The sequence below is a fragment of the Bufo gargarizans genome, chromosome 3, assembly GCF_014858855.1.
Source record: "Bufo gargarizans isolate SCDJY-AF-19 chromosome 3, ASM1485885v1, whole genome shotgun sequence".
NCBI lineage: Eukaryota > Metazoa > Chordata > Amphibia > Anura > Bufonidae > Bufo > Bufo gargarizans.
In genome coordinates, this window is record NC_058082.1 from 484,397,207 (window position 1) to 484,409,257 (window position 12,051).

Here is a 12,051-nt window from a genome sequence, read left to right on the forward strand (position 1 = left end):
GTAGCGGTATACTGTATATTGTGGGGCACAGTGTAGCAGTATACTGTACATTGTGGGGCACAATATAGAGGTATACTGTACATTGTGGGGCACAGTGTAGGCTATATGTGTATAACATAAACATATTACACATGAACACTTACAGTCACTTGGCCCTTGGGGATCTCGGACGCCACTTCCACACTTGGCCGGGAGCTCGGTGGAGCTGATGTTGTGTTTTATCCTAATGAGAAAGATTTCATAATAAGGATTTGGAGAAGGGGCAGAGGGATAGCAGAGCAGGGAGAGGCTGGTGCTGCTACTAGGGGGTCATACCATGGGGGAGTAATAAAGCCCACCATAATGCGCCCCCAGTATAAATAATTCTCCTTATAATGTGACAGTGCAAAAATACCCCCTTGTAATGCCCCCAGTTGAGCTAATGTCCCCATAGTGCCCCCATAATGTGCCAGTATAAAATACCCCTATATAGTGCCCCCAGTAAATTCCCCCATAGTGCTCCTCTCCCCCTTCCTGCTAGTGCCCCCCCATAATGTACCAGTATAAAATGCCCCATATATAGTGCCCCAGTAGATGCCCCTCAGTGTCCGGCCTCTGATAGGCTGCCGGCCTAGTGTCCCCCATAATGCCCCCCAATAATGTGCCAGTAAATGTCCCCATAGATGCCCCCCCATCATGTGCCAGTATCAAGTGCCTCTCCCCCCCCCCACATGTCCCAGTATTATAGTGCCATCTCCCCCCATGTGCCAGTATCAAGTGCCTCTCTCCTTCCCACCCCCCATGTGCCAGTATCATAGTGCCAAACCCCCCCATGTGCCAGTATCAAGTGCCTCTCTCTTCCCCCCATGTCCCATTATCATAGTGCCATCTCCCCCCCAAAAAAGTGACAGTATTAAGTACCTCTCCCCCCCATGTGCCAGTATCATAGTGCCAACCCCCCCCCACATGCCAGTATCAAGTGCCTCTCTCCTCCCCCCCATGTCCCAGTATCATAGTGCCATCTACCCCCCCCCCCACAAAAAAAGTGCCAATATCAAGTGCCTCTCTCCCTCCCCTTCCCCATGTGCCAGTATCAGGTTCCTCTCTCCCCCCCCCCATGTGCCAGTATCAAGTGCCAACCCCCCCCTCCCCTCGTGCCAGTATCAAGTGCCAACCCCCCCTCTCCCCTCCAGGTGCCAGTATCAGGTGCCTCTCCCCCCCCCATGTCCCAGTATCATAGTGCCACCCCCCCCCCCACAAAAAAAGTGCCAGTATCAAGTGCCTCTCTCCCTCCCCCCCCCCACCCCATATGCCAGTATCAGGTGCCAACCCCTCTCCCCCCCATGTGCCAGTATCAGGTGCCAACCCCCCCCCCTCCCCCCCCAGGTGCCAGTATCAGGTGCCACTCTCCCTCCCCCCCCATATGCCAGTATCAGGTGCCAACCCCTCTCCCCCCCATGTGCCAGTATCAGGTGCCTCTTCCCCCCCCCCATGTGCCAGTATCAGGTGCCAACCCCCCTCCCCCCCAGGTGCCAGTATCAGGTGCCAACCCCCCTCCCCCCATGTGCCAGTATCAGGTGCCTCCCGCTCCCCCATGGCAGTAACAGTCGGGTATTAAAAAAATAATAATAAACACTTCTACTTACCTCCATGTCAGCGATGCGGTGCAGCCTCTTCCTGTGTCCTGCCTTGTATGTCCTTATATGGAGTCCGTGCTTGTATTTGAGAAAAGATTCTGCTGGGATTCGAACCCATGACCTTCTGCTTCAGAGGCAAAGCAGCTAACCACTAGACCATACCAGCTGCCTTGTGGCTGACTGAAAAAATATGAGACTTCTACTGTTATAGCTGGCTAAGTGTACATCTTCACACATGACAGCTGCTCATATATAGAGATATAGCAGAGCTGAATGTGCTGAGACAGCTGTCATATACAGATATAGCAGTATCTCAGATATATCTCTATATGACAGCTGTTCCAGCACACTCAGCTCTGCTATATCTCTATATATGATAGCTGCCCCAGCAAACCCAGCTCTGCTACATCTATGCATATGACAGCTGCCCAAACACACCCAGCACTGCTATATCTCTATATGACAGCTGTCCCAGCACACTTAGCTCTGCTATATCTTTAGATATGATAGCTGCTCCAGCACACCCAGCTCTGCTACATCTATATATCTCTAAGTATTGCTATACAGTAGATAGATATATAGAGATATAGCAGAGCTGAGTGTGCTGGGGCAGCTGTCATGTGTATAGATGTAGCAGAGCTGGCTGTGTTTCGGCAGCTGTCATGTGTATAGATGTAGTAGAGCTGGGTTTGCTGGGGCAGTTGTCATATATAGAGATATAGTAGAGCTGAGTGTGCTGGTGCAGCTGTCATGTGTATAGATGTAGCAGAGCTGGGTGTGTTTGGGCATCTGTCATGTATAGATGTAGTAGAGCTGGGTTTGCTGGTGCAGCTGTCATATATAGAGATATAGCAGAGCTGAGTGTGCTGGTGCAGCTGTCATGTGTATAGATGTAGCAGAGCTGGGTGTGTTTAGGCATCTGTCATGTGTATAGATGTAGTAGAGCTGGGTTTGCTGGGGCAGCTGTCATATATAGAGATATAGCAGAGCTGAGTGTGCTGGGACAGCTGTCATATAGAGATATAGCAGTGCTGGTGTGTTGGGGGCAGCTGTCATGTGTATAGATGTAGCAGAGCTGGCTGTGTTTCGGCAGCTGTCATGTGTATAGATGTAGTAGAGCTGGGTTTGCTGGGGCAGCTGTCATATATAGAGATATAGCAGAGCTGAGTGTGCTGGGACAGCTGTCATATAGAGATATAGCAGTGCTGGGTGTGTTGGGGGCAGCTGTCATGTGTATAGATGTAGCAGAGCTGACTGTGTTTCGGCAGCTGTCATGTGTATAGATGTAGTAGAGCTGGGTTTGCTGGGGCAGCTGTCATATATAGAGATATAGCAGAGCTGAGTGTGCAGGGACAGCTGTCATATACAGATATAGCAGTGCTAGGTGTGTTTGGGCAGCTGTCATGTGTATAGATGTACTTTTTTTTCCCAATCAGTTGTAATGCAGCCTTTATGGCTGTGAGGGTAAATGCTTTGCCACTGATTCACTGATAGATTGGAGGTTGGAGGTTGTGGGTTCGAATCCCAGACCAGGAGACTTTAGCAGACAGTAAGATTAGATCACACTAGCGGCTGCTGTGAAGGGGCCCTGAACACGATATTTAACTAACTTGAAAATAAACTGTCACACACGCTGCTGGGGCGCCGGGCCCCGAAGCAGCTGCTTCCCCGGTAGTTACACCACTGGTGAGACTGACACCTCGCACCTTCCCCAATCAGCCCCAGAACTACACAGCTCTGTCGACTGAACCCGAAGATTTCAGCAGGACCCCCTGACAATCTAGTATAGGAATGTCACGACTCTCCCTCCATAGCAGATGTTGAGGGAAAAAAGGATCAGGCGTGTTAGGTTTCAACATGCCCGATCCTTCGTTCTCCCCGGAGATGAGCTGCCAGAGCTTAATCCTCTCCTCTGATGTTGTGCAGACCTATGTACTATGATGTGCCATCCTCTCATTCCGTTTTTCTTTCATTCTCTTGCAGTTTTCAAATCGTTGGACATGTCCCGTTCTGTGTCTGTCACCGCTGCTGGCCAGTGCCGACTCTCGCCTCTAATCCAAGTCATACTAGACTGCAGCCACTTGTATGACTACACTGTGAAACTCCTCTTCAAACTTCACTCCTGTGAGTATTCAGGACGCTAGAAAGACGGACTGAAAAGGAATGAAAAAGATTAGCTTTTTATAAATGTGCTGTATTGATAAAGATCGCTGGGTCACAGTGGTTGACTGCGAAATCCAATTTGCCATTCACATTATTTTAATTTTCCACTATTTTATGGTCTCCGTATTTCTGCTCTAACAGTCTCAATATGAATTTTCAGGAGTAAAAATACAGCGCCACCTAGTGACTCAAGTGCACATAATATACTGTTTAGTGAAGAGGATATTATTCCCAGGATCTATTGAAGACCTCATCATGTAGAGAAAGTTAGCACAAGGCACTTACTAATTTATTGTGATTGTCCATATTGCCTCCTTTGCTGGCTGGATTCATTTTCCCATCATATCATACACTGCTCATATCCATATCCATCATTGTGGCGTTAAAAAGTTGCACATTATGGCACACGGCATGTGTGCACCATCATTTGCAACTTTTTGAGCTTCTCAGCATTTTTCTGCAGTGCCTAGAAAAATGGGTCATGGCTTAGCGGAAGGGAGCACAACCCCCACATTTACTATAACTTTCACCAGAAAATTACGGAAGTCATAGCTGAAGTTTACGACAGCCTGTAGCTGGCGTAGACTTCAGTTTCTGGTGCACGGCAGGGCAGAGATGCACCTGATTTGTTAAAAAGCTTCTGCCTCTTATCAAATCAGGCGCATCTTACGCCAGCGCAGGGAGATGAAGCCTGGTGGATGGATCCTCCAGTCTTGATATATCTCCCCAAAAGTGTCCAGGACAGAAGCTGCTTGTGTGCCTATTCGTGCTCCCATGGTCTTGGCCACCAAAGACCCTGGTGCGTTTTCCTAGAGTGTGCAAGCACGGCCACCCCTGTATACAACCAATGTATAATGAAAAATGAATGAAGCCAGCAAAGGAAGCAATATGGACAATCACAATACATTAGTGAGTGCCTGGTATTAACTTTGTCTTCATGATAAACGCCATTTGCTGAAGTGAGACAACCCCTTTAATTTTCTTAAAGGGTTTCTGCCACAAACTACTTTTTCCTCTAAAGTGTATTTTTATCAATTACTCTAGCACACATTCCTCTTTGGATTGTTAGTTTTTTCCCCCAATTTTTTTCACGTTTACCTCATTTGTGTTTTTGTCTTATCCCCCATGCTTGAATCCTACTTCCTGGTTTGTCATGTGACTGCTGTCCCATCATGCCTTAGTGCAGTGAGATCTGACCTGACATCAGCAGATCATGTGACTCTAACCACACCCCTTGTTCTTATCAATGAGGCTTCCTGTGTCCTACATTATGAGCCTCAAATGCAGGATGTATCCAACAGCAACTGAAAATAGAAACTGATTTGCCGCAGGGTGCAATGGTAGCCTAATAACCTTAGAATAAGGCCTCATGCACACAAACATCTTTTCTTTCCGTGTCCGTTCCAGGTTTTTTTGCGGACCGTATGCGGAACAATTCACTTTAATGGGTCCGCAAAAAAAACTGAAGTTACTCCGTGTGCATTCCGTTTCCGTACGTCCGTATTTCCATTCCGCAAAAAAATAGAACATGTCCTATTATTGTCCACATTACAGGCAAGGATAGAACAGTTCTATGAAGGGCCAGCTGTTCCGTTCTGCAAAATACGGAATAATGCACACGGATGTCATCCGTATTTTTTGCAGATCTGTTTTTTGCGGACTGCAAAATACATACGTTCGTGTGCATGAGCCCTAAGGCTATTTTCATAAATGCTGATATTTGGGGAAGGTGATATAACAGCGATATCTGTTTGGGGGGGGGGCACATTTATATTAGTGGCACAACCCCTTTATCCTGTCAGTATATTTTGCTGTGTCGGAAGAAGCGCCCACAAACAAGAAGAGAACATACAGACTCCGGGCAGATGTTGTCCTTGGTGGGATCCAAGCCCATCGAGGCACCTTATTCTGCTTCTAGAGGTTTCTTCCTCAATACAACATATTGCATTTTTAGTGTGCCTTTGGGGGGAATAAGCCTCAACCAAACTTGGCCGACAGTCATCTAATATTTATAGGAACCTTTAGAGAATTTTTGCAGGTTTTACTGAAAATATGTTCCCAATATTCATGGTGACAGAATATGCAGTATTGGGACTAACAATCGCTCCCATTTCAGCACTTTCCATACACTGTTATAAAATAGACTGTTATAAAATAGACACTTATAAATTACACGTAATAAATAGAGCTAATAAATATGCTTGTGTGAATGGGGAAATTCTGGAACAAGACAGAACGAATAGCCTCCTGGTAAATGCCTGGTTTGTTTCTCATATAAAAGCTTCCGCCTGGTCTTAACAACGGTTCAGGATGACGCTGACAAGAACACAAGATCTGACTAGCAATCTTGTGCACTATCAGGGTCCATTCACACATCCGTATGTGTTTTGCGGATCCGGACACCGGCAACGTGTGTTCCGCATTTTGCGGACCGCACATCGCCGGCTTTCTCATAGAAAATGCCTTTTCTTCTCCGCAATTGCGGACAAGAATAGGACATGTTCTATTTTTTTGCGGAACGGAAGTGCGGATCCGCAAATGCGGATGTAGACAGCACATTCCGGCCCCAATGAAAATGAATGGTTCCGCACCTGTCCCGCACAATTGCGAAACGGATGCGGACCCATTTTGCGGAAGTGTGAATGGACCCTTAGGACATACGGACATTATGAACCCCAATGAGCCACTCTGTACAAGAGGCTCCCGCTCAGTTGGACCCTGCTTTACAACCATTGCTATGTATTGCTACATGTCTTGACAAATGTGGCTTCCCTGATAACCGACGTCAGGAGGTAGAGACATTGGACTGAGCTTCCAGTTAAAGAGGAGCTTTCATGTTTTTTTTTAAACCTACTAACTTATGAAGTAGTCCCCCTACTGCAAATGTCCAACTTTTTTTTTTATATTTTCTGATAGACCCCCTCCGTTGCGCCGCTATGCCCCTCTTTGTTTTCTGGCGTCACATATGCTAATTAAGACCATCCTTCTCCCTGGCTGAGACTTTGTCCAATCTCAGCGGACCACTCCACAGCCAGGCAGAAGGCTATGTACTATACTCGCTCACGTAGCCTGTTCTCGTGAGATTTACCAAATCTCGCGAGAACAATTCCCGCTGTGAAGCAGTCCACTGCGATTGGACAGTGTCACAGTCTGGGAGAAGATGACGCCCACTGAGGAGAGCTGAGGTCTCCTCCTCCCTGCACTGATGGTCCTAATTAGCTTATTTGGCGCCAGAAAGTAAAGAGCGTCATAGCGGCGCAACGGAGGGGTCTGTCAGAATAAAAAAAAGAAAGATTGAGCGTCTGCAGCAGGCGGACTACTTCATAATGTAGTAGGTTAAAAAAAAACTAAGAAAGTTCCTCTTTAAAATTGGAATTGTCTCCCCTTTAAAGGTTTTCTTAAAATAGCGTTTAACTACCCTAAGTGTAAGGTATCATTACGTTTCGGCAAGACGTTTCCTCCCGTCTAAATAATAGATCTCTGATGGAAGTGACAAAAAAATTTATGCAAAATGAGCAAATAAAGTATGATCAGAAGAACGGCAAACACAAGTGTGATGTGAAGGTAGCCCTACAAGGCATGGTGCCTGGCTAGCAGTGAATTTCCTGATGACAGGCTCCCTATAAAGGCACCGAGGTCAAACTTCTATTTGGGAAATGTTTGTTACAAAGGAATCTGAACGTGATCTGTGCAATGTCAGATTCAGGAGTATCTGTCACGGCTGTAAAACGTGTTTTAATCCTTTGACCCTCCCCGTCCTTCATGTCCATCTGTACCTCAGTCAGTTCTGCAGAACATAAAAATTGGAATTGATTCTCAGGAGCGCTACCAGGAAAAATCGAGTGCGTAACGTGTCCGTTCAGTAATCTGCAAGTCTCTTCTGGTAAATACCAGTCATACATGACCACAATCAATAGCCGGTCTCTTGACGTAACCCCTTATGTGATGGACAAGACTGTGAGGCATCGGGTAGCCATAAGCATTGAAGGGGTTTTCCAGAGGGGAAGAAATGAAAAATAGGTCACAAAGGGTTCAAAAGAAATGTATAATCATTACTTGGCTCGCTGATTCTCCCACCGCTGGTGGTGGTGCTGCTGGTCCCCGATGCACTTCACTTTCTGGTGTCGGCTTGACACATCGGAAATACCCTTAACGCTAGGCGTATGTTCACACATTACGGAAATGCTGCAGATTTTTCATGCTGATTTGAGGGCAGGAAGTCTACATCAGAACACATTTGCAGAAAAGCGGATGAGAGTTTAAAGGGCACCTGTCGCCATGCGGTGCAATCTGAAGGAGAGCCACCTCCTCTTCAAACCCCTGATCGGCGGGGGTGCTGGGTGGCAGATCCTCACCGATCAGATACTGATGAATCATGAATACAAACAGGCCGTACAACCCCTTTAAAGGGATTTCCTGGTACATAGATATTGATGGCCCATTCTCAGGATAAGTCACCAATTTCAGATCTGTGTGTGTCTGACCCCCCAGGCCACCACACGCAGATGCTATACAATGGATGGAAGGCTTCATCCACTGTATAGTGACTGTGCAAGGGCATTACAGCTCAGCTTCCATTCAAGTGACTGGGAGCTGAGCTATGGTACGCTGGCACCAGATACTACTGTATAGCTTCCCAGCTAATCAGTGGGGGTGCCCCTGGTGTGGGACTCCCACCAACCTGATATTGAAGACCTATCCTGAGAATAGTTCATCAGTATCTTAAGTGCTGGAAAACTGATTTAAAGGATAACTGTCACACTTAGACCCTAATTTCAATTTTCATATATGTAGTTACTAATACCATGATATTCCAGAATCAGTTGCTATTAGACTGACTTACCCCCATATTTAATAAGATTCAGCCCTTAGCAACCAGTCTGCATAAAACTGCAATTTCACTATTCAGTTAAGATGGCCGCCACTGCCCTCAGCCTGAGGCTAATCCCGCCTGCCCTCACTAGCCAGCAACAATATCCCCCAAAAGTGTCAGTAACCAGAGCCCTCCCTCCTAAAGGGTTAATCTCCTGCAGCACAAAGGGGTCCTCTTACCACATGTTGCTTTCATTTATACACTGAGCAGATGGCAGATCTCCCTTCCTTGGTCTGCGCTGCTTCAACTCTGCATTCTCCAGCTCTGCTGAGTGAGGGAGCGTCTGCCAAGCGCAGGGACAGGGAAAAGTGCACACAGCCCAGGCACTGTTATCAGCTGCTGGGGAGGACCTGGCTTTAATCATTTACTTACAGTCCCTGGCTGTCTGTAATCTGACCTTGCAGGCTGTGTGCTTCTGTGTCCTCCGTCCTTTAACAGATAGACATAGACGGACCATGCCTAGCAACACTATTTTAAGCACAGGTAAAAGTAGGCAGTACAGGGAACAAAACTGTGGAATTAAGGGGTAATTGAATACACAGTGAAACGTTGAAATAGGGCCACCAAGGTTATATTAATCACTGCAATCCAATACTCCCCAAAAAAGATATACGACATTTATCCTTTAAATCTCTGCTCATCCTGAGCTTAGGACTCCAGTAGACAGTCCTACTTAGTGAGTGATAGTCCTGTGCATACTGAGATAGCTTAGACCGCCCACTGGACTCCTAAGCCCCCAATAGCATAGATTTAAATTAATAAAATACAATATATTCTGAACCCTTTCCCATGTCCCATATTCGAGTGCCTTCACATGTGGTAGAAAAATCTGCCATCAAGTTCCCAGGTGCAGATTTTTACAAAGGGGTAGATTTTTATGTGCGGATTTCCGTGTTGACACCCCGCTGCAGCACGTTGTTATTTATGCAGCAGATTGTTATTCTGAACGAGGGCAGGGACTGACACTTTCCAACCCAGTAGAATAAACGAGGGAAGTCTTTATGCTGGGTACTTTCTGGCGGCACCCTTAGGCCTCATGCACACGACCATATCAATTTTTGCACTCCTCAAATCGCAAACCATGGATACCGGCCGTGTGCATCCTGCATTTTCCCTTCCACAGGTCTTGTGCAATGTAAAAAATGTCTATTCTTGTTCAGAAAACGGACAAGAATTGGACATGTTCTATTTTTTTGTGGGGCTGTTGAACAGAAATACGCTGTGTGCGCTCTGCTTTTTTTGTGGCCCTATTGAAATGCGGATCGGATGTGGACCGAAACGACAGTCGTTGGCATGAGAAAATAAAAACACGTGTTACTTGAGGTTTTTGGTGTGGTAAATCTGTCCACGAGCGTACTGGCCCAATATATGGGCACTGGCGTGGTGCGGATGCAGACCCATTGACTTGAATGGGTCCGCAATCCACAACATACGTCTGAAGATAGAACTTCACCTATCTTTTGCGGAGGCGTGGATCGGAAGCCCATAGAAGCACACCATCCAACGCAAAAAGAGGAACAAGTGCAACATTTGGCCGTATGTTGCTGATCGCAGATCCATTCAAGTCAATGGGTCCGCATCCGCAAATAGAGTTCACATGGCCAGTGCCCCGCAGCACGGGCATGGGACCTTTCGCTCATGGGCATGATCCCTTATATTAAAAAGGGTAAAATCCACACACGCACAGTCGCACACATAAAAAAATAATTGAAAGCATGCAGATTTCAAAATCCACACAGCAGGTCAATTTTTGCACAGAGCGAAAAAGCAAAGCATACGTGAGATTTACTGATACTGTATTATACTGAGTTTTTCGGTAAAAAAAACAAGTGTAATCCTCATGGTGTGGCGGTAGCCGTTATCTGCTCAGCTCCTTCTGCTTTATACCAGACGGCACTGCATCTTCATGGTGACAGGTTCCCTCTAATAAATCACATCCACGCACTGTGGGGGAAAACCAAGTAGACATTGACCTGCAGCTCGGATATTAGATCTGCAATGTGATCGTCCTTCTTGTGGATTCTCACTGCAAATTTCACCCCTTTCAATGTAGCAGAGTGAAATCCTGGGGGTATTTGCTGCAAAACCCGTGACAACATCCTCATGTAATAAACGTGGATTTGCAGTAAAATTAATCCCCCTCTAACGCAGTTTGAACCAGGGGTGGGGGGTGCAGCCTGGTGTAACGTGTCTGCAGCAGATGACAGTGTTTCCAGTAAATAATACAATAGGTCAGGATGCTGCTGAGATGCTACCTAACACTGTAAATTGTCTTTCAGGCCTTCCCACGGACACATTACAGGGTCACCGAGATCGTTTTATGGAACAGTTTCAAAAGTGAGTATAGAAATGTGAAACTTGGGCTACACGCACACGACTGTGCCGTTTTTCTGCGGTCCGCAAACCGCGGATCCGCAAAAAATGGCGGCCCATTGTAGAAATGCCTATTCTTGTCCGCAAAACGGACAACAATAGGACATGCTATATTTTTTGCAGGGCCACAGAACGGTGCCACGGATGCGGACAGCACACAGAGTGCTATCCGCATCTTTTGCGGCCCCATTGAAGAAAATGGGTCCGCACCCGAGCCGCAAAAACTGCGGCTCAGATGCGGACCTGAAACACGGTCGTGTGCAAAATCCTGACTATTTTCTTCCAAAATCTGTGCCGCCGCCTTCCACAGGTTGTGTGCAGTATTGCTGATCAGCCACATTCATGTCAGTGGAGCTGAGCTGCAGTACCAGACAAATCCCATGGACTGGACTGGTGCTGTTTGTGGCAGAAAGCGTCCATGTTTTCTACAACCTCCGTCCATAGGTCCTTTGGCAAATTGACATCATGAAGGGGCGTCCCCCTTGAAGGAGCACTTGGTGCAACAATGTATGATGCTGACTTGACTTGTAATATTACTGCGCCATCAGCTTCCTCTGTCAATGACAGCTAGCGTCAATGTTCAGCACCTGGATTCTTGAGCTAGGTGCCAGAATAATAGGGGTTGTCCGACGTAGACATTTCATCTAGTCAGTATATGTATGGAACGTCGAACGCAATGGACCTGGTTACATTAAGGAGTTATGGCGGACACAGCATTATCTCCTATGCTGCATGGGATAGAAGAAGAGAGGCTGAAGGGAAAGAGAACCAGCGTGGTAGCGCAGCCCTTGTAAAGAGTTAAAAGTAATTAAAGTCATTACACAGAAGTGCAAGTTATTCCGAGGAATTCAATTTCCCTGGTCCATTACTGCTCTTTATAGCCTGGACTCCCCCTGTGATGTGTAATTTTGTGGGAAAATATTCAGTTTCTCTGTATTCACACTCAGACAAGGTAGGTTGTCAGTCAGTTAATTACTTCACCCAATACACTCGAGCTTAAAGGGGTTGTCCACATTTTTTTTAAAA

General features: G+C 46.6%; 1 protein-coding gene across 1 annotated transcript in view; it reads left to right on the forward strand.

Moving 5' to 3' along the window:
- The window catches only part of LOC122932446 (huntingtin-interacting protein 1-like), a 133,715-nt gene that overhangs the window by 55,752 nt on the left and 65,912 nt on the right, over window positions 1-12,051 (forward strand). Inside the window, exons 8-9 of the mRNA XM_044286848.1 lie at window positions 3,600-3,740; window positions 10,932-10,989. Of these exons, the coding sequence (XP_044142783.1) occupies window positions 3,600-3,740; window positions 10,932-10,989 (199 nt within the window). The remainder of the gene's footprint in view (window positions 1-3,599; window positions 3,741-10,931; window positions 10,990-12,051) is intronic.